Source organism: Cryptomeria japonica, chromosome 2, assembly GCF_030272615.1.
Source record: "Cryptomeria japonica chromosome 2, Sugi_1.0, whole genome shotgun sequence".
NCBI classification, from domain to species: domain Eukaryota; kingdom Viridiplantae; phylum Streptophyta; class Pinopsida; order Cupressales; family Cupressaceae; genus Cryptomeria; species Cryptomeria japonica.
The window spans coordinates 570,900,706-570,925,932 of record NC_081406.1 but is presented as its reverse complement, the minus strand read 5'-3'; the positions used below and the strand labels follow the sequence as shown (position 1 = coordinate 570,925,932).

The window sequence follows — 25,227 nt, the reverse complement described above, 5'->3', positions numbered from 1 at the left end:
TTTGGAAGATTGCAGGGTGAAATCGGCTTCCATTTCAGTGCTCACTGAAGAAATGCGAAGAATTCCAATTTAATCTGTCAAAAATTGGCTTCACCAACTTACCGACTCTCCTCATTAAATGTGTAGATATTTCAAAATTAGTATTAATATAAATTTACATATACAATTAAAATTAATTTTATAATCTTACATCCTTTCCTTTTGAACCTTTGACTCAAAATCCCTTCAACATAACTAACTCATTCAAACTCAAACCTTACAAAAGATCATTCATTCAAACCCTAACTCCCTTCCTAGAAAAACATGTTAAATGCATTTGACCTTTTTAATTTGAAGGCCCTATTTCTCTCTGGAAAACTGTTAAATGCATTTGACCACTTCAATTTGTAGGAACCAAACAAGTAAATCCCTAGGAATTTGCAAAATTTCGCTGACATCTTTAACTTCAATCAATCCTCTCACATTATCCTTTGTATAGTTAAGGTCTCTAAAATCCTGGCGCAAGGGCATGCATGCCCGGAAGAAGAAAATGACCATGGTAACAAATTACAAGTCAAGGGAAGAACACAGGTGTTGACTTTTTTTTTACAGTGTGCTACGCATAAACATGTTGGGTTGCTGTCCCTTTCACTGAAAAAACTTTCCCTTCATCATAAACAGTCAAGAATTGACTGAGAAACCAAAGATTCTAGAAACAATCAAAGTGAAATCATTTCATTTTAATTAGTCCATAAAGCTGTACTAATTTTGGAGTCTTGAATCTAGATGCTAATGATTTCATTTTCAAAAATATACAGCCCGGCCAATTGCCCGAATGAACAGACTTCCATCTTGTTCTATTGAACGGTGAACTGTTATGAAAGTTGTATATGTGGGTGTCTGTAAAATCCAGTTTATCAAATGAACAGACAACCCTATTGTTCTGTTGATCTCTGCCGAGGAGTGGCGAAAAAGTCTTTCTGTGATTTGGGTATCAGGATTGGGTTTTTTGAACGAAGGAAGTTGCTGCTTGTTCTATTAATCTGTGCTGAGAATTCATAAAAGCCGTCTATTTGGGTATTGGTAAAAAGTATTCCAAGTAAACAGATTTTTTGCTTGTCCTCCTGATCTCTGCGGATAATCGTTTGATAATTTTTTATTTAGGTATCAGACAAAAAGCCATGGGATCTTTTAAGGGGCACGCTCTTCCTGGAAGCATGTTTATATTGGTTGGGTTGTGGCATCTTTGGAGTTGTATAACGAAATATGTTTCCAATCCAAAGTTTCACAGGGTCAGGATATGGCATCCCTTGCCTGGAGTTAGTGGACATCTCAAGTATTTGGAGATATACTTTATTATAATTGGCTCTTTTGTGGATATGAGCATTGAGTTCTTCTATTCTACCCACTTGAAATTTTTTGTTAATGGGCTTCTAAATCCATCACACATGAATGATTTTGAACATGCAGGCATGCTCTTGATGTTCTTCATTTTTGGAATTGCCGTGCTGGTCAGTGAGAGAACAAGGTACTCTTATAATCCTCAGTTTTCAATGTTTAGTGCAGATTTTTTTTATTTTTTTTGTTTATATATACCGTATTAGGATACTTTATCTCAGTGGTTCATGCTGTGGGGTTCTTTAATTTTCTTTTAAACTTCTACTGGTTTTGAAGATTTAGATTGGAACTAATTTTCTGTGATCTGAATCTACACGTTGATTTCTTTCTCTAACATGCTGTATGTTTCTGATTGTTTTCTATTTTTTCTTGATTTGTAAGGTTTTTTTTTTGTAATATGAAAATATTTTATTGACCTGCACCAACATTCAAATAGTCTGCCTCTCTTATTCGTTCTGTGGGACAACAATTAGTTTTGGGGTATTTATTATGTTTTTGGGATAAGGTGTTGGGTATTGACATCATGGTCACCTTTAGGCAAGTGTTAACTTTTAGTCAAGCATTGTCCTAAATCTAGATCTATTGTTATTCATGGCGTTTTACCAAATCTGCCCTGGAGGTTTTTCCTGGTTTTGGAGAAATTTAAACGCAGGTGCTGCTGCCTCTTCCCTTAGTCATGCATATGAAAATTGGGAGGCACCAAGATTAAGGGGGTTAATGCTCTGATTGTGATTGATGAACGCCTTACTTTTTCTAAGCCAAAACCTAATTATATTTAGAGTAGAATCTTTCTTCGCTTGTTGAACAGATTCCAGTATTGATGGAAGCTTTGAACCCGGAGCACAATTTACCCGAAAGGAATATAGTATACAGTTAATCTGGGTCCTCCTTTTGGTCATTATGTCCATTTGCTTTTATATGGGTAGTCTTTCATAGGAGTAATCTTGGTAAGTCTTACATTTCAATACGAACTGAATTAACATCTAAACGTGTTTCCGGAAAAACTGGTTTGGGCTGCTCTTTGAAGCATCTTTTAAGATTTTTTCTTTTAAGCTTGATGCCTTACCAGTTCTTGGATTTATCATGAAATCAGAAATACTGGTTGGCTATTTTATGTTTCTATTTGCAAGAAGTATTATTATTGTAATTGAGCAATCCTAAAGTTAAATGGCTAGCGTAAATTCTCTTCTTTGTTCTAATAATTTGAAATCGAAAGCTATTCGGTGCACATCATTGTGCTTTATTGTTCTTCCTCGTTAACATTCAGATATGATTTTGAGTCTTAATTCTTATTTTATAAAATATAAAGGTCACTACCTTTTTGAAGCAGATTACTGGGCACACAACTGCACCGTACAGTATGTGTAGATTTCTTCTAAATATTATCAGGATGAATCTACACCATTCTATACAGTGTACGGTTGTGCCCAGCTAGACAATATCTCAGTATGGAAGTTTTATCATATTTTCTGGTTATTTGGATTTTGTTCTTCATCTATACTTTGAGCATGTCTCCAATCCTTGTTGCTTTTATTTATGAGCTAATTGTGTTAAATCAAAATGGCTGTGTTGTAACAGGTATCTACCCCTTCCAGATGGGGCACTAGAACTAATAGTAGCAACAGCATTTTGTGCTGAATATCTCTTGTTTGCCTTCCATTCTACTAGTCATGCTGGTCTTGAAGGTCGCTATCATCAACTTTTAGTGCTGCTTGTGGGTCTCTGCATTATTTCTGCAGTATTAGGAGCAGCCTTTCGCACCAGCTTTGTGGTGGATTTGTTGAGTGGTATGGCAATTACAGCGCAGGGTATATGGTTTTATCAGATTGCTTTTGTATTGTATGGTCCAATGATTCCAAATGGATGCAGACTGAAGGCTGGAGAAATATCATGTCACTCCAGGGAGTCTGAAATTCGAGGACAATTCTTGGCAAATTTTCAACTTAGTATGATAGTGCTATTGCTGATAGCAGTTGTGGTGTTTTTGTTTGGATTTGCAGCATCTCGTGGTGGCCATTCAAGTTTATATAAGTCCAACAATGAATCACAAGACACAAAATTGAATCAAAATGGTGTGAAACTACGTGGTTAAGCTTTTAGAAAATAACATATATGGTTTTGTGGATGTCATTGTATATACATCCCTAAGATCGTTGCCTCCTAGATGTTCTGTTTCTATTATGTAAGAATTACGATCTTACCTTGAAAAGCAGATCAGTTATTTCAATTGAATTTCTCTATCGCTCAGCTCTGCCATTATCATTGCACCTTAAGCTTTTTTTGACCTTTGTCTGCATCTTCCGTTTTCCCTTTTTCAGTTTCATCTCTGAGTATTAGATATCTTAATTAATTTAAGTAGGTCTAGGACTCCAAGAGCAACTGAAAAAAGTTTTTTGGCTTGCAAGTTTGCTCTTGCATATGTATATATATATATACATTTTGCTTGAAGTTCTGACCATGCCATTTATTTTCTTTTTTTATTTCCTTTCATTTGTCAGCCATACAAATAAGTTAAGTACACCGTTATTGAGTTTGTGATAAAGTCAAATAACATTTCTGTATACAAGGGAGTTTGGGATTACAAGCTATCTTTTATTTAAAAATCAATATATCAGTAAACTGGAAAACCTTTTACTTTTGGAAGTGAGTACCTGTGCTGGCTTTAATGAATTGGAATGGAAGGCTATGTTTGCAGCCTTGTTTTGTTTGAACATCCTGCCATTAGTAGGGTTCATGGTCAGGTATGTCTCGGAGGTATTCATCTTGCTCTTTCAGTGTTGGAAAGGTCCTTCTGAACTTAAGAGTACTCCTAATCACAGTGAGAATCACTTTTTATCTAAGAATCTTCATCTTAGAGATGAGCATTTTTGTGAACAGTAAAAGCTTTTTAGTTTCTGCCTTAAGCTTAGAATTGAAATGTATATTTTTAATCTGTATTTCCCTAATGAATATTCACATCTACTTGTATGAAAGCTTTGCCAATCCACAAGCAGGCTTCCATTGACATGTTAGCTTCCGCCGTTATTTGGTACTAACATTGTCAGCAGTTTGGGCTATTCTCTCTAACTTGTGGTTGTTATCCATGTGATATGCCAGCTGTTTATTACAGGGGCATATCCCTATCATGAGATTTTGTTTCCGTATTAAGGCTGAAGTCCCATTGAGGGGGCTACCGCAGCTATTCTTTTGCTGCAGGTGGTCCCATGTAACATATTTGAAATTAAAAATTGTTAGAAACAGACTATTTCCTTGATATGCAGAGTGGGCAATTTTTCAGGAAGTCTTTTAGCTACAGCAAGAGGTGGGGGGCTGAAAATCTGTAGTGCCTGCTTCAGTTTTTTAGTGAAAATGTTTTCAGGATGGTAGCTCCCTACAGGCTGATAATTTTCTTATAATTTCGAGATCAGTTTATTTCTATCCCTGTTCGGAAAATGTTGTAGCAAGGAAGGAATTATGACGGACAGAGAGCCATTCTACTGTGAAGTCACTCCTAAAATTTGCAACTGCACTTTTTAAGAAGTTTTGCGGTTGACCCCTCACGTGACCACTGGGTAATACTCTCCTTTCCATCAGGGATACTGTCTGCATTCAATTAATACTCTCCTTTCCATCAGGGATACTGTCTGCATTCAACTATCTTTGTAAGAGAGCTTTGACCTATTCAACAGTTGATGACAACATCTAGAGCCTAGAGACATTTGATCTGAGATTTCTTTTAATTAATGCAAGATGATTGTTTTCTTCCTTTTATGATTTATCTCATTATGATTTCTTATATACGCTATTTATCTCTTAGAGTACTGTGTCTTATGAATTTGATGAATCTCAACAGCTTTTAGGGCCATATCTGTATGCATGCTTGTAAAATCTTAATTTTGGTGATGCCAGTAAGCTGTTTAGTCAGATGTCAGACCTGATTTATCGTGGAATTTTTTGCTTGTATCAGGTGGCAATGGCTACTATGAAATTCAGAGAGATCTTAAATTTCATGTTTATGTTCGTGAATGATATTTAAGGTCCTGTTTTCTCTGTACTTCCACTGTTTTTATGGTTTGAATTTTTATTATTATTTTAAGAATAAAGGAGGGGTAAAAATTTATTAAAGACAAGAAGAAGTACAAAGCAAGGACTTTTCATAGCCCTATCAAGCTCAACTAAGTGAAGCAAATGCTGAGACAAATCAGGGGGTAACCGACCCCAATCCACAACGAATCATGAATATGATCAGAGGCCCACTTGGCCAAACAATCAGCAACCTCATTCCAGTCTCTAGGAATATGGGTAAAAGAATCAGACTCCAGAGAAGCACAGAGGTTGAGAATCTGATCAACAATCAAAGCCAAATGCCAACTAACCTCATCTAAATGCCGCCTATTCAACAAGTTGACCACCACCTGAGAGTCAAACTCACATATAATCCTGCGCCATCCCAATTTACTGGCATACTCCAGAGCTAATAAAATGGCCTGAGCCTCCATTAAATTATTAGTATGAAGACCCATATAAACAGAAAGGATAAACTGAACAACTGTAGAACTATCTCGACCCACACCACCAATTCCAGCATGACCAGGGTTTCCACGGGAAGAGCCATCCATATTAATTTTAAGAACTCCCTGAAGAGGAGGAGCCCATCTTCCCTCTGTTCACTTTCGGAGTAGGGTGTCTACATCTATTGCGCATGAACTGTTGCTGTAGAGGAGGTAGATGAAGACGATTAAAACACCCAACATCACAAGGATCCACCGATTCAGTCATATCACATTTAGCCACAACAGTTTCTCCTAGAGAATGCAAGATCTTCCAGCACAAGTGACGGGCCACCAACCACACATCCTGAAAAAGCTGACGATTTCTCTCCAACCAAAGGTTCCAAATAATGAAGGATGGTCCAATAGCCCAAGCAGCTTGAAGGAAGGAAGTAGAAACAGGGGCCCTGCCACATCGATCCACAAACTCAATACACGAAGAAACATGCCTACAAGGCAAATTCCACACCCTCCACCAAAACTGCCAAATCTCCCTAGCATAAGAACACTGGAAGAAGAGATGAGAGACACTTTTCGCAGCATCACAACAGAGCACACACATTGAGGGACCATTGAAACCACGCTTGCACAAATTATCCCAAGTGAGACACCGGGTTTGAGCTACCAACCACAAGAAGAAATTACACTTGGGCCAAGACAACTTATGCCAAACTTGCTTCCACCGCGAGACCTCAATATCCCCAAACAACTGCCTATCCAGCTGTTTATAACCAGCAGACACAGAGTACTTCCCAGACACATCAGGACCATTCCAGGCCAAAACATCAGAGCCCCGCAAAGAATTACAAACACAGGAAGCCAGAAGCTGAACAAGCTCACGCCTATTTAAGGTGTAAACATGTCCTGCAAACACACAGTTTAAGATAACTTGTGTTCTAGGTTATTTGGCAGCTCTAATCTGAAAATTTTCTTTTCATTCTTACATCCAAAATTTATCCATTCTTTCTCTAATGAGAGACTGAGAGCAGGAGATGATGCTAAATCCCAATTTACATACATGAACTTGTGTTATTCAATTGTTTGGAAGTTCATACAGTTTAATCCATAACTGTTCCAGGCTGAAGTAGTCTGAGTGTTACCCTCATTTTCAGTTGAAAGCTTTCATCATTAGGCTAAGAACATGAAGCAGAATGTCTCATTTCCCAGATTGATGTGTTCCCTCTATCTGGTACTAACATTGCCAGTGAGTTGTGGGCCTTGTCTAGCTTGTGGTTCAATATATGATATCCGATAATTTACAAGCTATTTGAACAGTGCATTATCCTTGTAAATAGTATTTCTTCACATGTTAATACTCTCTCTGAAGGAGAAGCATAACATTCATGATGGAATGGGGCGAGACAACCAGAAACTAACAACAGTGGCAATTGATGCCTAAGGAGCATTTTTATTTACGTAGAACTCAACGCCTTGCTTTGTGCAAATTTTTCTGACCTTATTATTCTACTCAATGGTTTCTGCTTTAATTATGGCTTTGTAGTTACAAATGAGTCGCTTTGATTCCAGCTAATAAGATTTTGTATAGTCCAAAGCGATGTCTGATGGATAGCATGTGTATGTTTATATGTGAGGCGGGGTTGAAATTATCTTGTTGCAATATCTATTGTGATATTTTTAGCTCTCTTTTTCTGGCAAAATTCTCATATTTCATTGTCGTTTTCAACTATTCTTCAATGATAAGTAGCTAATTGATCACTTTTGTTGAGAAAGTCCGATGGGACAGCAAGTCAAAGTTTATTATATTGTATCAGTAGAATAGAGCCAACGAGATCCAACTTTGATTTCACTCTGTAAAATCTTTGGGCCCCCCTTTTCAGGGTGTAGGACCGTTTGGATGCTCTGTTTGTCCTCTCTTAGGCCCTTCTTCCCTTCTGCCCATGGTAATGATGTTTACTAGTCCCACCTGCTCTCTAATGTCTATTCTTGAGCTCTCAGGGCCCCCTTTAAGCCCCTTCCGTATTGATGTTTATTCTTGAGCTCCTGGTGTGCCCTTTAAGCCCTTTTTCTGTGTCATTTTTGGACTATGGTAACAACCTTTTGTTCGTCTCATCAAGCCCATCTCTTGGGAGCATCATTTGACACAGATTAATTTGGCAAGGACTGAGCATTCAATTTGCTTATCGATTGAGATTTGGAGTTTTATATCAAAGCAATTGCAAATCTTACAATTTTTATGCTGAATATATTGAGGCTGTTTGCACAAATTTCTGTCATTTGAAACCCTTAGCATAAGTTTGACTCTTGCGCAATGAGAAATGTTTAGAAATGGGTAAACTTGTACTAAATTAGGATTGACAGATCCTTCTGCCCCTAGAATAATATCAATTTGCGGGGGTTTAAACCCACTTTTTCTCTAACAAAATGAGTTTAAAGGCTAAAAATGCAAAAAGGAACAACTCAGAAGCGAAATGGAATCTCTAAAAATTGCAGTTGCAAACCAAACATAAGCATGGAAAATGAAAATTCTTTGCCACCATGGATTGGATGGAAAATGTATAAACAGTCACAATATGCTAAAGGCTAGTGAAATCCTCGTTTGTCCCCAAACCACAACTCAAGTAATAGACTTTGGGAAAATGCTGGTAGACTCAAAGTTCTTGACCTCTACAGATTGCATATCCATGATCAGCAATTTGACCAAGAGTAGAAGCAAATTCACAATTTAACAATAAAGTGAATATTAATTCGTTTAAACCAATTAACCCATCATTTATAAGCTTCAGCCACAATGTATGAATGCAATTCCATCGAGAATTTTAACTAATCTTCAAATAACAATTGAAATTCTATATTCATTAACAAAACTAAGAGCATTCAAAAACCAATCAGTACAACAGTGTGCAGGACCAATATTGGGTGAAGAGGAGAACTCTAAATTATAAAATTATGAAAACAAAGCTCCACTTGAAGTGATAGAAACTCATTCCTAGTCATATTTTCATATAAAATAAGCTTTTTCTTTTGATATTAGTAAAATAATTCATATTTGAAATACATTGAAGAAGACCTTTATCATTTGCCAATTAGATTTTTAAATGTGTTGCTTGTTTGTTCTATCACGATTAATAAAGAAATTTATTTTCAGTGTTTTCATCTTGCATCTCGGCAAGTAGCTTTAAATTTAAGTTTCTATTTTTTTTATTTCCCACTGCATTGCGATCTTCTAGCTTTTATAAGGTTTTCTGTAAATTTACAAAAAGTTTTTGTTTTTAGAATAAGATGCTTTTAGAGATTAAATTTATAATAAGTTTTTGTTTTTAGAATAAGATGCTTTTAGAGATTAAATTTATAAAAAGTTTTTGTTTTTAGAATAAGATGCTTTGTCTTCTATTTTATTTAGCTTTATGAAATTTAAAGTTTTGTTTTTTCTTTTATTTTTCACCATGTTCTAGATTCTTTAATTTTTTCTAGGGTTTAGTATATTTAGAGAGATTCTAAATTTAAAAAAAAAATGATTCTTAAAAATCTGATTTTTTTTCTTATTTGATTTCTAATTTTATTTTTTTGGACAAAAGCTTACTTTGTTAATTTGATGTCCCAATCGAATTGGATGTGTGTAAAGCTTAAGATCGTGTAGGTGTAAAAGAGATCTTGGCTGTATAAATTATGGTAGCAAAAAAAGACAAAACATAAAAGAATAGTGATTTGAGGATTTTAGTGCTCTTGCTTTGGTGATTGAAGTGATCTAAACATGTGAAAGGTTAAGTGGTGTAATGCCTCAAGTGCTTCAATTGTGTTGATTTGCACTTGTCATAGGTACTTGATGAAAAATTTTCCTAGCTGATATATCCACTTTCAATGTGTTTCAAATGTTGTAGTTATGACTAGTCTCGTTTTCACTGAGTGTGACCACCTAGATGGTGCTTCCAACTTTACACCTTGGAAGTGTGGGTCACTAATACTTATAGAGGAAGTTGTCCCTTGTTATTTGTGAAAATTAAGGTTTTGTCTCTTACTGTTGCTATTCAATTGGCCAAATGTTGGTTCGAAATAATGCCCTAGTAATTGAGACACTTGTCCTTGACCTTAGGGTGCAATTCTTTGCATCACATGGTTACTAATTCATTAACAAAAGCTCATTTACTTGTCAGCACATGAATGTATAGCTTGAAATGGGTCTGCACTATATGTGCACCAAGAAACTCATAAGGAACACTAATTTCAACTTGAAGTAACTTAATGAGGAATTCATGGAAAGCATCAAATTCTAGTGTTATTTACTAATACCAATCTAATCTACTACATGTGAAACCTATAACTCTTACAGAAAATAAACTAACCAGCTCGTGATCATAAAACTCCGTTTTCCTTTGGTTGCAGGAACAAACATAGAATGAAGTTTTTGTGGCTGTAGGACAATCAACTGAAAGATTGAATTGACAAAAATAAACTCACTGATAAACTTACTTAGTAAGTAGCAAAGCAATAAAGATGGAACGCTCCCCAAGTGCCCCCCCTAGATGAGCTTCTAGAATCTTAACCAGGCCTAAGAACTATAATAGCATCTTTAACACATTTATTTCTTTTGACAACAATGATAACATAAATGAAATCTCTTGCTCTTTATTCAAACTGTAAACAAAGTACACTAAGTTTGGAAAAGATAAAATTGCATTATATACTCCATCCTTAGCTAATGGATTTATAAGAGATTCTATAACTAACTTACTACACAGCCGATCCACTCCCAACAAACTAGGAGGACAACTTTTTGTTGGCTGTTCGATGGGTCAGCGCCTCTTGTGGATTCGTGACATGGCTTTCTCCCGCCTCCCGTGGTTCCTTAACTCTGGCCGCACGCCCGTTCACTGACAGTTCAAGCTTTTGGTGTAACGACGACGGTGATTCCAACAAATGGTATCAGAGCGCTAGGTCACGGGTTCGAATCTTTGGAGTTGCCCCTGGAATCCTCAATAGTCGCTGAGGGGGGATTGTTGGCCGTTCGACGGGTCAACGCCTCCTGTGGATTCGTGACATGGCTTTTTCCCACCTCTCGTGGTTCCTTAACTCTGGCCACACGCCTGTTCACTGACAGTTCAAGCTTTTGGTGTAATGGTAGCGGTGATTCCAACACTTTTATTGAAAATAAATACATAGAATGATGAATCATTCCAAGACTTAGTCTTATGCACAAATATAGAACAAGGTTCCCTCTAGATTTCCTCAACATTCCAACACACGTTTTGAAGCAAACAACTGCCTCAACCACAACTAGGAGCCTTGTCATAGTCATCAGCTACCAGCTTGACCGGTTCAACAATCCTATTTGATCATGACTGCAATTCTTCGAAACAACAACATATGTCCTTTGTTGACCCAGTCTCCTTACTAGCTGTATAAACCAAGGTTAACACACACAACATATATTTGCATAATACTACCCTTAATCAACATTCAATCAAGCATTCCCTTATCATTAATATAGATTTCGTATATCATTTATATGGTTGCTCAACAAATAACAAAGTTCACATGTTAAACATAAAAAGGCTTATATCTATCAAAACCATAATGTCTGAGTCATGAAATGACAATCCTAACTTAATGTAAAATTCACATAAAATGACCAAAAACGTGACTCATCACTCCCCCCAACCTAACTAATGCTTGTCCTCAAGCATTGGCATGCTCTTCTAGTGTTTCAACTCTGAAATCAATGAATTTTGTCTCCCCTGTAGCTTGAACAAGTGGATCCCAATAAAAGTCCTGGGTCTCTTCAATTTCCTTCCATCGAGAGTCCTCAACTTCTTTTTCGTAGGTTTGGAGATCCCTCCAATTTGGAATAAGCCACAACAACAATGAAGGGTGAAATGTAAGCGAAATCCATCTCTCCTGCAATGCTCTACCTAACTTAATATAACTTACTTCTCTTTTCAACATTGCATGGCAATTCTAAAGAGAGTGAGGTTGCCACTGCTTTAATTCATCTGGAAATCCATTCCATCTTTGAGCAAGATATCCAAACACCATGCGTGCTGAAGTTTTGGCCATTGTTTCATATTCTTGGTATACTTGTTCCCTTCTTGACAAAACAATGTCCCTGCTTTTCTTGTCACATAAAATCTAGTTCCACTAGCATAACACATTATCTGAATCAGACGTCTCGACTCACAATTCCAATGGGGTAGTTAACTCCAAATCTCTATATTTCCTAAATTGTTGTCCCCAATTATTTTGATTCTGTATGTAGGACATAAATGCCTTGAGCTGAACATCACCAATATATAGCAGAGGATTCCAATGGGTATCAACAGGAACGACATAATTGTGCAGATATAATTCACAAAGCAAATTCTTGTCAACAAAGCTCGCAGTCCCATATGTGCACATAAAAATTCTTTTGGAGTTAAAAGAGAAGAACGTAAAACAAAAAATTCTCTTGATAGCTGATATGAAAGGTATAATTCTTTTAAATGCAGATAATATATCTATGGCAGAGGTCTACATTGAACAATTTGAGGAACTAATTCCATGACCTCTCCTATACTGGTTTTTAGTTTCAAAATTTCTATATCCTTCCTATTGATTTCATTATGTAATTTTTCCTTCTGTCTTCTCCAGTTTTCCCATTCCTCTTGAATAGATTGATGCATTTGAAACAACAACTCTAGCCATAAGAATGATGAAGGAATTGGCAGGTTCATCCTAATTTCTGCTTGACTCGTAGAAGTCATCTCTGCTGCAGCTATTGCAAGCTTATCTAAACCAACCATTTCTTCAGTTCTTGATTGATTTCTACCTTTAAATGGTGCATTTAGTTCAACTGACAATTTTATCTCCTCATTTCCTTCCATGCATACATTCTCTGATGGGGGATCAACATGGAAAGATGGAGAGGTTTGCATCCTGGATGGTGATTTATCATACATCATTTTTACCAATTTGCCTATAGAGTCACTGTCTGACCCGGTTTCACTTTCTATGACCACTTGCTACTGAGCTATCTTCACTTTCCCCTTAGTTTTGACTACATTTCTGGTTCTGCACCTTAAAGGTAGAGCAGAGGTTTCGGGTAACATTATTTTTGCTTTGGCTGCAGGAGGAACTACAGGGAAGGGTTTCATTTTATTTACCTTAGGTTCTTGAGAACTACTCTTCTCAACATCAAATACCCTTTTCTTAGTGTTTTCCTCTCGTTTCCTAACTACTTTCTTTACCTGCACTTGGTCTTCTACAACCCTTTTTTCTGCTTCCTACAAGGGGCTGAGGGAACTAGGGTTTGCGTTTCTTCTATATTTTCAAGGTTTGCTCTTCCCTCTTCAAGAAAAGATTGCTCATCATGAGTTTTTGAAGAGGAGGCTTCTAATGCTGATGTTTGACTTTTTCATCCTAGAAGCAGTGGTTCAAGATACAAGCCCTAAATTATGAATTCTTTCACCCTTGAGGAAACTGTCCCAAGATAACCCAAGATTCGTTTCTTGCAAACTTCTTTCTACCAATAATTTAATCAAACAATGGTGGGTAACATAATTTTCTCTACCTCTTTGCATTTATGTAGCCATCTTTTTCAGCATGTGGTATAGGACACTTGGAACATTCATGTGTTTGCCATGGCAGAGATGAGAGAGCAACTTAAATTGCACAACATGAAGTGTAGATTGTTGACCCTCACAAGTAAGATACTTGATAATGTATACTGCTCTAGGAACCCATTCTTCTGGCAAAGATATTCTACTTGTGCCCTGCCTACTAACTCTCAACAAAGGATCTCCAAGAAGTGTGAATTCGGCCCTTGCTGACTGTGCATCAAATGTGTCTAAACACTTCTCTTCAACTGCTGGTAGCCGAGTTACCTTTGCTATCCGTTCCTTTGTGGCTACTATCTAGATTCCTCGTACCATGGCTTCTCCGTATTAAAATATAGATGCAAATTTATAGGTTACTTCATTGTCAAAGCTCTCAAGTTTGAGAAAATAATCCAGCCATCCATTTGCTCGAAACACAGGTTCACACTCACCATCTGAAAGGAGTTCATGATCTATAGGTTCATGCCTAATAGGTGGTCCTCCCATCTCTACAACTATAAGCCTTTCTCAAAATAGAGCAATTTCCTTCTAACAGAAGCTTACCAAGTTTTGCTACCTTACTACCTGCAACCTTTACATTCTACGGAGTTAATTATAACACTTATGTTGTCACACATATGAACTGAAGATACAGGGTGTCGTGAAGGATAATTTGAAAGAAAACTTGATTCTAGGCTTAAGATAGTTCATAAAAAAAAAACTTTTGCATGCAATATGCAAACTGTTGTATATGCCTTCACAAAGCCTTTTTGTAATATAATAACCCCTCCATCTGAAAGGAGTTCATGATCTACAGGTTCATGCTTAATAGGTGGTCCTCCCATCTCTGCAACAAAGCAATTTTCTTCTAACTAAAGCTTACCAAGTTTTGCTACCTTACTACCCGCAACCTTTACATTCTATGGAGTTAATTATAACACCTATGTTGTCACACATATGAACTAAAGACACAGGGTGGCGTGAAGGAAAATTTGAAAGAAAACATGATTCTAGGCTTAGGATAGTTCATAAAAAGGAAAAACTTTTGCACGCAATATGCAAATTGTTGTATATGCCTTCATAAAGCCTTTTTGTAATATAATAACCCCTCCCCACAACCAAAAATGTCACATGGGTCCACACATGGGAAGGGATATATATATATATATATATATATATATATATATATATATATATATATATATATATATATATAAAATTAGGTTGGGAAATAAATGATAATAAATAATGATAATAGGGAATAGCTGAAATTAAATGCGATTAAAAGTAATAATTACAAAGATATGCACATGTACTTGAGGTAGGGTAATATAAGAAGCAATAAGTACCAGTGTTGATGTGATAATTAAGAAGTGTGCAATGCAACAACTGATCCAAAGAAATCAAGAAATATGGGTACGGATGGAAAGCGAAAGATAGAGATGATGTGGAGTGACGAAGAAAGATGAAGGAAAGTGTTTTCATGCGTCCATGAAAACTTTATTAGGAAGATGTAAAGTTAAAACTTTATTTAGCACGTGGCAAACTAGGAATCCCACCAAATGTTGCTGTAGCAAATTTGAAATTTGAATTGGTCGTGAATTACTGCAGGAATTCTTGTTTAGAACTAGGCAATGATAAGCCGATGGCCATTTACCAACAACTTAAAATGGACTGGATCTATTGTGGTGAGTCGCATAGCACCATTGCCAAAGACTTCAATAATCTCATGTGGCCCCATCGACTGTGTCTGCAACTTCCCTTGACTATCTTGATATTTAGAGTCGTATAACAATGCCCAATCTCCAGGGGCAAATTTCTTGTTCTTGATATGCCTATCATGCCATTTAACACGCTGCTGTTGAATGAGCTATGTGTGATGAAGAGCTTGTTTCGTATATTCATCAAGGGTATTAAGCTACATGATGCACTCTTGTTGAGCCTTAGCAATGTGTATATCTAGATCAAGAGTTTTTCGTAGAGTTTTGTACTCAAATTCAATCGGAAGAACTGTGGTTTTTCCATAAAGAAGTTCAAATGGTGTAAAGCCAGTGGTTGTCTTCCATGTGATTCTATAAGCCCAGACCGCCTCAGGTAATTGAGATGCCCAATCCTTCTTATGAAGAGCCATAATTTTTTGTAAGAATGCTCTTAATTTCCATGTTTGTTACCTTTGCCTGGCCATTGGCTTGGGGATGGTATGGAGTGGATTTCTTATGGTAAATATTATATTCATTCGTCACGGTTGTTATTGAAGTAGAAGTGAATTGTGGTCCTTGATCAGTGACCAATTCCCTAGGGATGCCATATCTAGTAAAAATTTCTTCATAAAGGAACTCTGCTACCTTATTATCCCTAGCATGCTTCATAGCTCTAACCTCTACCCATTTGGTAACATAATCAGCACAAACAAGGATGTAAGATTTACCATTGGAAGGCAGACCAATAGGAGCAATAAAGTCCATTCCTCATTTGTCAAATGGAGTGACGACTACTTGTGACTGCAGAGGCATCTCATTAGACTTAGTTGGCCTCCCCATTCGTTGACATTTTTCACACTTCCTTGTATACTTGATGGCATCCTTGTGAAGCGTTGGCCAATAATACCCAGTGTTTAGTATCTTCATGGATGTCCTTTTTGCAGCAAAATGTCCACCAAATGGTTCATCATGGCAGGCATGCCAAATATCATATGTTTCATCTTCTCTAACACATCTACGTATCACATTGTCAAGTTGAGTGTAGTATAAACATCTTGAAATACAAGAATATGGAACACTCTTTTCAACTAGTAATCTTTTCTCCTTGGGGGAGAAGTATGGAGGAATTTTACATGAAACAAAATAATTGGCTATGTCTGCATACCATGGGGTATAAATGGCAAACCAGTGCTCATCCAAAAATGAGTCATAAATGACAGGTTCGTTGCTAAATGTGGTAAGCCTTGAAAGAAAATATGCTACTACATTGGCCTTCCCTGGTTTTTCCACTATGGTGATATCAAAATCTTGTAGAAGTAACAACTACCTAGTTAACCTGCTTGCAACCAGAGGTCTATTCATGAGATATTTGATGGTTGTGTGGTTAGTATGAACAAACACTGTATAGATAGTGATATAATGCTTGAATTTATTTAGGGCATAGACCACTGCTAACATTTTTTTTTTCGTTACTATGTATTTCAACTTAGCTCCCTGCAGGTTTTTACTGATAAAATATATGGCATGCTCACCGACTCCTTCCTTCTGACCCAAGACTGCTCCACTGCATAGTCAGAGGCATCTGTGTGGACATGAAATGGAAGTTCCCAATTAGGTCCCTGCAAAACATGTGTTTTAGTCAAAGCATCTTTGAGTGTGGAGAATGCTTGATCACAAGAATCTGTCCAATTGAATTTGACATCTTTGGTTAATAAGTCATATAATGGTCCAACTATCTTGCTAAAATCTTGAATGAATCTCCTGTAATAATCTTCATGCCCTAGGAAGCTCCTTACTTCTTTTTGTTTTGTAGGCACATCAAGATTTTTGATGACTTCTATTTTATCAGGGTCCACTTTGATGCCTAATTGAGATATATGATGGCCCAAAACTATACCTTCTGTCATCATCATGAAACACTTCTCATTGTTTTAGGATAGATGATGATCTTCAGACCTTTGTAAGACCTTTTCCAAATTGGATAGGGATTCATCAAATGTGTTTCCATAGGTTGTGAAGTCATCCATGTATATTTCCATATAGTTATGAGAAATATCAAAGAAAATGCTAATAATTGCTCTTTGAAATGTTGCAGGTGCATTGCATAGTCCAAAAGAAAGAACTGAATAAGCATAAGTACCCCAATGGCAGGTGGAGGTAGTTTTCTCTTGATCTTCAGGGGCAATCCTGATCTGGTTATATCCACTAAATCCATCAAGAAAAGAAAAGTACTACTTCCCTGCTAAATTATCTAATACTTGGTCAATGAAAGGTAGCGGAAAGTGATCCTTCTTAGTGGCTGCATTCATCTCCCTATAATCACCACAAACTCTCTACTTGCCTCCTTTCTTGGGTACAATAACCAAGGGAGATACCCACTGGCCATCAAATATATAATAAATAAATCCCGCATCTAATAATTTCTACAACTCTTGTTTAACAATCTCTTTTATTGCAGGGTTTACTTTCCTTCGAGGTTGCCAGACTTGTCTACAATCCTTGTTGATGTAAATTCTATGTGTACAGAGCATAGGATCCAATCCCTTCATGTCATGATAATCCCAAGCAAACAAATGTTGGTGGGATTTTACAAGTATTGCCAAAGACTCATGCTGTGACCCAATAAATTTATTGTTGATATTTAGGAATCCTCCTAGAGAAACCTCTAATTGCCCAATCAGTTCTATCATAGATGTTGGACTAATAGTTGAGGTCTTGACTTTGGATGGTAGAAAAGTATGTAACCATTGTGATTGGTTTTGGAATTCATTAGTAGAGGATGATGATAACAACATTTGCAAGTCTGTTTCAGCTCCCAACTCATAATTATTCTGAATAATTTGAGAAAAAATTTCATCCTCTTGCAATTGCAAGAAAGAACTTCTACCAATCATCATTAATGATTGAAGATAATTAACCTCCTCAACATCATCACCCAAATCAGGCCAAACTGGAGTATCATTTTCTTCATTAGGCTTAGCTAGTGGAAAAAGGATTAGCTTCTTAGTGGTATTACCATTTGAAATGGTCATATCTCTAGACCTACAATCTATATAGGTATCTGTAGTAGCCAACCATGGCCTCCCCAATATAACATGATATCCCCCTAGAGTAGCTTTAGGTGATAGAATCATGAAATCCATTGGATACTCCCAAGAATCCAAGGTGACAATAAGGTCTTCAACAACTCCATCTTGTGTAACTGTTGAACTATCAACTAGTTGCAACACAATGGGTGTATGCTTTAGGTTTGTGATGCTTAAATTCTGCATTGGACTTTTAGTCATTACATTTATTGTAGCCCCCAAGTCTGTAAGAGCATTTTTAACCAAAACCTCATTAATTGTTACTTCTACCATTGGGCTGCTAGGGTCAAAATACTTAGGAATTACTACTTTTTCCAACATAATATCTGCTAATTGGCCCGTTACATCAATAGTCTAGAGGTCTTTTCTTTTCCTGCCTGGTTTCTTTAGGCACATTTCCCTTATGGATTTACTGTAGATGGGTATATCTTTGATGGCTTGAAATAAGGGTATTTTGACACAAACATGTTTAAGCCGATCTAGAAAATCAAAGGTTGGTACTGCTTCAGGCTCTTTTATTGCTAATCTCTGAAGAAATGGGAGTTCTTGCTTATTTGTTTGTGATGGCTCAGGTTGGCCTATTGGATTTGACTTGGTGGCTTGAGGGTAAACATTTTCTATCTGATCCTCCTGTTATGAGGAAAGTTCAATGATGATAGGAGAATGGGGGGTCCTCAAGTATTTTCTTGAGCATAATTGCATGTTACTAATATTCACAACATAGGCAGGGTATTGGATAGGATTAGTAGTAAATGCCTATTGTTGCGGTTTACTGTTAGGATTTGGTACAAGTTGTGCTGGTAATTGAGTGGGTCTAGGAGTACTTGCATTTGGGCTAGTTTGTGGCAATAGGGCTTGTTGAGGTGGAGGAACATGTGGTTGCATGTAGCCAATAGATTGGTTTGGCCATTGCCGCCCTCCTCTCCATTGAGGTAACGACTGCCAGTTCCTCTGAGGAGGTTGCCAATTACCTTGAGGTGGATGTGTGCTCATATTCTGGTAACTTAGCCATGAAGGTTGCTAGTTTCCCCAATAATTGTGTGCAACATTCGGATTTGCATAAGGAATGTTAAAAGAAAGAGGATCTTGAGGCATACCTTGCCTAGGAGCCCATGGTCTCCTTTGTGCCACAAAGAAGACTTTTCCTTCCTCATCCTCTATTGATCAAAATTCTGGATACTCACGCTTGCTCTCAATGCTTGTGTAAAGCGGAAAATCGCGGTCGAACCCTAGTTGGTCTCCCCTCTTCTAACTCCGAGGAGAGAGAAGGGAGGTTCGCTAGGATTCGATGGGTTTTCACTTAGGGGGAAGACTTTACATTCAAAAGAGGGGTTGAAACCCACGAGATCCAATCCCACGCAATGCAAGATTGGATGCTAAATGAGTTTCAAGGGTTCGGAAAGCAAGGCTACCCTCTTTTGTAAAGAATGTTGATTAAGGAAATTGAGCTAAGAATGCATAGAAAGTCATAAAGATTCGCTTATAAACTGAGTTCGGGTTATAGGATGAAGCTGCGGACCTGGAATTAGCAGTAAAATGTCGATACGGCGCTGTCCTGCAAATTTGGGCAAAAGTTGTTGGGACGATGGCGCCCGGCGCCACGGTCCTCCGAAAAATCCGCGAAACGAAGGGGGATCTGTTCGTCTCTGCACAAGGATTCCAGATCTTCAATTTCAGCCGCGTACCTGCAACCTACACACAGAAAAGCGAAGACGATGGGGGGTTAGGGATTAGGGGTTTGCCTTTAGGTCAAACCCCGGTTTTGGAATTAACCAAGAAATGAGCAAGAGCTGCAAATGTAAATGACTGTAATGTAAAACAAGTACTAATACCTTGTTCTAAGGATGTTTGTATCCTTATGTGCGAAGGTTTAGATGTTGTATGTTGTAGTATGTAGCATGTAATAAGTAATCTCCTCTTCAATGGTTGAATCCTTGACTTGAATGCAACACTTAGCCTTGAATGGAGACTTGAAATGATCAATTGCTTGAAGGAATGCTTGAATGCTTGAATGCTTGAGTATAGTTTCCACGCCTTTTCCATCATATCGAATGAAAGAGGAAAATGTCATTTATATACTTGTCAATTAGGGCTGATAGACTGATTTTCCCGACCTTAGGCCGACCAGGGAAGTATATTTCCAAATTGCAATAAAAAAGACCCGATATCACTTAGGAAACCGGGCCCAAAATAGGACCCAGGGACCAGGGCGCTGGGCGCTCTGGTCCCACCTCCCGGGACATCAGGGTGCAAGGAGGTTCAGGCCAGGGTGCTTGAAAAATGCAGTTTTCAGTGTCGTGAGCGAGTTTTGGGGTCTCCATTCAGGTTGCATGTTGCGTCGCCATCGTGAAGACCGAAATGCAGTCGAAATTGCAAGTGTCGCAATTTTAGGACGCTACATTTAGCCCCCACTTTAGCGGGAGTATGTATGCTCATACTTCCGGTAAAGTACAAGGAAACAACGTTGAAAGACTTTCACCACGTCAAAGAGGCAAGATACACCAAGCCCCCAGTGGACTAAGGATCTTACAACTTCGATTGACAAAGTAAAAGGGAAGATCACGAGGAAGAACCATGACTGTCAGTAGTAAGGTTCCCTCACTATGAGTCATGCAAAAGAAATACCAAAAATCTTCAAGACAAAGCTAAGTTTGCCAAGAAATTTTCAAGTATCTTTGAAAGGATAGACAGGGTGTATGCCCCCCTACGTTAAAGCGATCGCACACGCCTCAACGGGGGTGATTGTTTTAACGTAGTGATACACATAAGAAATGAGAAAGGAAAGGAGCACGTTATCGCAAGGATTTAGCCCCCAAGTGTGAGATAAACCCAAGGATAATAGACACAAAACACAAAGCACGAGGTGACTTCGCTTTCCTCGGGGTCAGTATGCTGTATGATAATTCATGTATATATATCATATGGATGTATGCATAATTGTTCTTCATTCCCCAATCAAGGAAGGTCACCTAGAAGAAGGGAACACATGTGTCTTTTGAGTCAACATGAGAGAGATCGAGAGATCTCAATGCTTTGCATCGTCCTCAAGTAGACAACACTAAGGACGACAAATAGAAGAATGAAAATAACATATAGAAGAAGTAACAAAAGAGAGGGGGAGAGAGTCTGCTATGCTAATGTAACTAGTCTAGCATGTCATCTACCCCCCGATCTTGCTGATCAATGTTTCGGGAAGGCAGGGAACACGCTAGAGGAGGAACATCCAACACAGCAGATGGAGCTATCACAAGATCCAAACAAGGGCTATGTTCATGTTCCAAGCCACATTGTTCTTGTCTAGGAGCTAGGATAAGTGCTTTAGAAAATTCATTAGATAAATGGTTATCAACATCAACAAGTTCATATTCACTATCAGAAGCAAGAGGAGTAACATTTTCATCATGCATAACATTTTCATCTATATCATCATCAAGATTTATAAAAATAGGATCTTTAACTCGCACAGGATCAAGACCATCATGCATCTTATGTTTAGGAGATTTAGGCTCAATATCCGGCTGAGGAGAAAATGGAATAATGCTTGTTGAAGGTGTTTTTGGAGATTGTAAAGTTTGAGAAGCAGCTGCTTGAGCCCTAAGACGACGCTTTCGTCGACGTTCCCGTGCAGAACGATTACGTCTAGTCTTAGTAGGAAGTGGAGAAGATAGAGGAGGAGGAATGTTCTCATCCTTATCACTTGGATGTTTAGGTTGTGGTCTCTTAGGCTGGATAATAGGAGAAGAAGAAGGTCTCTTCTCTCTATAAAAGGAAGGAGAAGGAACTGCTCCATATAAAGGAGGAATTTTTGGTTTAGGAAGAAGACCAAGTCCATCATGACGAGGAGGGATAGGTCTACTCTTAGGAAGTTTATTAGGTATAGACATAGTCACATTCATAGGGATGGGTTGGGAATCTTCTTGAGGAAGGACATTAGTTTTGTCTTTCAAAGGAAGAATTTCCTTCTCAAGAATGATAGGAATGTCAAGTTTAGGTGCTCTAGGTTCACTTAGAGATAGGATCATATCTGTTTTCCACTTTTGATAAGATTTGAAAAGATGATCACTTCGCGGAGGAAGAGATTGGAATTGTTTAGGCCAAAAGTAATCAAGAGGAACGCTAGAAGTTCTTTCAGCTGGTTTAAAGAGACTATGATTGACAGTAACAACTTCACCATTATGGGGAAATTTCAAACACTTATGAATAGGAGAAGCAATAGCTTTCATGGAAGATAGCCAAGGATAGCCAAGCTTCACACGAAATTGTTCGGAAGATGGAATAATAGCAAAGTTCACATCAAGGGATTTGTTATGGACCTCAATAGGCAATGCAATAGAACCAATTGCAGGAGAAGAAAATGCATCAAATAATTTCACAATCACATCTGTTTTGTCATAGATCACTTGATTCAATTGCAAAGTAAAAAGAAATTCTTCAGTAATAACATTAACCATGCACGAAGGATCAATAAGCACTCCACGGCAAAGCATATTCTTGACTTTTGCAACTATGTATAAAGGACCATCAGGTGCCCTAATGGTTTCACTAGAATCAAATGTGATGGAAGATTCTTTAGGGTTTTCTTGCTGCTCTACAAAGTTAATCACATTCGGAGTCATAGACACAAGACCATCAGATGAGAAAGAGGAATCATTAGCCTCAATCGCATTAGAGGTATGAGAAGGTAATGGATCAGTAAAAATCTGAAGATTTTGGTTAGGAGGAGCTACAGATGTGTTGCCTTTATCATTCACTCCAGAAACAAAAATAGTATTATTATCAATCAAATCTTGAATTTTACCCTTTAAAGAAATTTTTTTTTCAGTATCATGCCCAGGCTGACGATGAAAGTGACAAAAAGCTTTGTGATCAAAATAAGGTGAAGTAATCTTTGCAGGATCAATTTGTCTTATAGGAGGAAGGGTAAGCACATTTTGTCCCAATAACTTATTCATAATATCATGCAATGATTCATTCAAAGGAGTATACTTTCTTTCTTTCTTGAAAAATTTAGAAATAGGAGGCACACCTGATGCTGCATTCACATTGTTGTTGATGATGTTTTCATTGAATTTGATAGAATCTCTGTTCGGTTTAAACTTCCCAAATGGTTGTTGACTGCTATCACCCTTATCACTCGGAGCCATAGGATGTGATTGTTCCATTTGACTCACAGTCAGTTGATAATTGTGAAGAGTGGCACACAACTGTTGGAAAGAAGTAAACTCAGAAAACAGAAGTTTGTCTCGAATATCTTTTTGTAAATTAGAAATAAAGATTCTTTGAATATCGTTATCAGGCACTGGAAAAGAAATTTGAGCATACAAATGCTTATATCTACCAATGAAATCAGTCACTTTTTCTTTAACACCTTGTTTACAATGCATTAAATCAATCAAAGTAACTTTAGGACTTATATTGTTTTGAAATTGTTGAATGAAAGCATTTGCAAGTTGTTCAAAAGAATTAATAGAATAAGAAGGCAACGAGCAATACCATTGTAGGGCTTTGTCTCTTAATGTTCTGGTGAATAGTTTTGCAAGCAACCTTGGGTCGTAAGCAAAATCAGTACAAATTGTTTGAAAAGTCTTAACATGTGTTAGAGGATCTCCTTTACCATTATAAAGCTCCAGATGCGGGATTTCAACATGTTTAGGAGGAATAGCTCGAACAATGTCAAGAGAAAGTGGGCTCGCAACATCAAATGTGGGCACACTAAACTTAGATTGATTCATAGAGGCAATTTGTTGCTGTAAAGAAGAGACAGTTTGTGCAAGATTATTAATGGTAGCTTCAGTCGAAGAGTTCATATTAGGTGTGTTAGATTGAGATGGAGGTGTGATGTTATTGAAAGATGGTAAAGAGTAAGGTGGTGGGACCCTATGATAGTCAACCATAGGGGATGATTGGATAGGAGGAACACTACAAGGAGGAATGGAATGGTTAAATGAATTGCCCCCTTGCGTCATGTTCATTTGTGAAGATGTAATAGGAACACTTATTGAAGGAATGAATGAAGAAGTCGGATTGAATGAAGGAATAGGGTTAATTGAAGAAGGAGGATTGCCCCCATGACTGGTAATCACAGGAGGAATGTCTTGTATAGAGGTAGCCATGATGTTTGATGTAAAGGTACGTAAACTAGCAATAGAAGTGGTCAAAGGAATAGAATGATTGACTTGTGTAGGAGGTTGTGTATAACCTAAAGATTCAACACAACTCTTCATAGGCATCACATTCGAATCCACAATGTGTGCGATACCACGTAAAACATCAATTCCATTCTTATCACTTTGAAGCATATGTTTTAGACCCTCAATTAAAGGAAGAGCTTGACTATCGGGATACTCATGAGACATCCATTGGTGAAAATCGTCAAATTGGTTATCCAATTTGGAAAGTTGTTCAACTGAAACTTCATGGAGAGCTTCTTCATCATTAGGAGGATTAGAGGAATTACCCATGTCCTCGTTAAAAAGACTACTCAAATTAGGTTCCATCTCCTCAGTAGTTAAACCTCGGAAAGACTTAATTCTACGGCTTCGTCTAACGGGAATAGTGTAAGTAGGGCTTATTGTTGTAAAACTCATGCACTAGAGAGAGAGAAAAGATTTTGATTTTAGAGGTAGCAATTTTCAGTAAAACCAGCCAATCTTCCAGATTTAAGCTGTTAAATGCAATCACAACAGTCTCCCGAAATTTCGAAAAAAATGTTCGGGACCGTGGCGCTCGGAGTGCAACACGGTCCTTGCAACTTTTTTCAAAATTTGCAGAGATGAAAGGTATGATGATTTTAGAGCTAATCTGAAAAAATTGAGTGATTTTACGATCTGTAGATAGGCCAAATTAAAGTTGCAATCTCAAAATTGAACCCTATCAAGATTGTCGAAAAATGCAAAATTTGAATTTTGAAAAAGAGAGGGAAACTGAAATTTTGAATTTTATGATTTTAGAGGGAATGTCAAGAGCAATGCAAATTTTGAAATTTAAAAATTGATTCAATTTCACGCAA

At 37.5% G+C, this 25,227-nt stretch overlaps 2 protein-coding genes across 2 annotated transcripts; one reads left to right on the top strand and one right to left on the bottom strand.

Annotated features, from left to right (window-relative positions):
• The first annotated feature begins 363 nt into the window (after positions 1-363).
• Positions 364-3,604, top strand: LOC131043542 (uncharacterized). The gene is made up of 2 exons (XM_057976755.2): positions 364-1,507; positions 2,956-3,604. Exons 1-2 carry the CDS (start codon positions 1,161-1,163, stop codon positions 3,467-3,469), a joined length of 861 nt encoding a protein of 286 aa, XP_057832738.1. The 5' UTR covers positions 364-1,160; the 3' UTR covers positions 3,470-3,604.
• A 1,927-nt stretch (positions 3,605-5,531) lies between these two features.
• On the bottom strand, positions 5,532-5,975 carry LOC131043536 (uncharacterized). Its single transcript, XM_057976747.2, has one exon. The coding sequence runs from the start codon at positions 5,973-5,975 to the stop codon at positions 5,532-5,534; it is 444 nt and encodes a 147-aa protein (XP_057832730.2).
• Between the last annotated feature and the right edge of the window lie 19,252 nt (positions 5,976-25,227).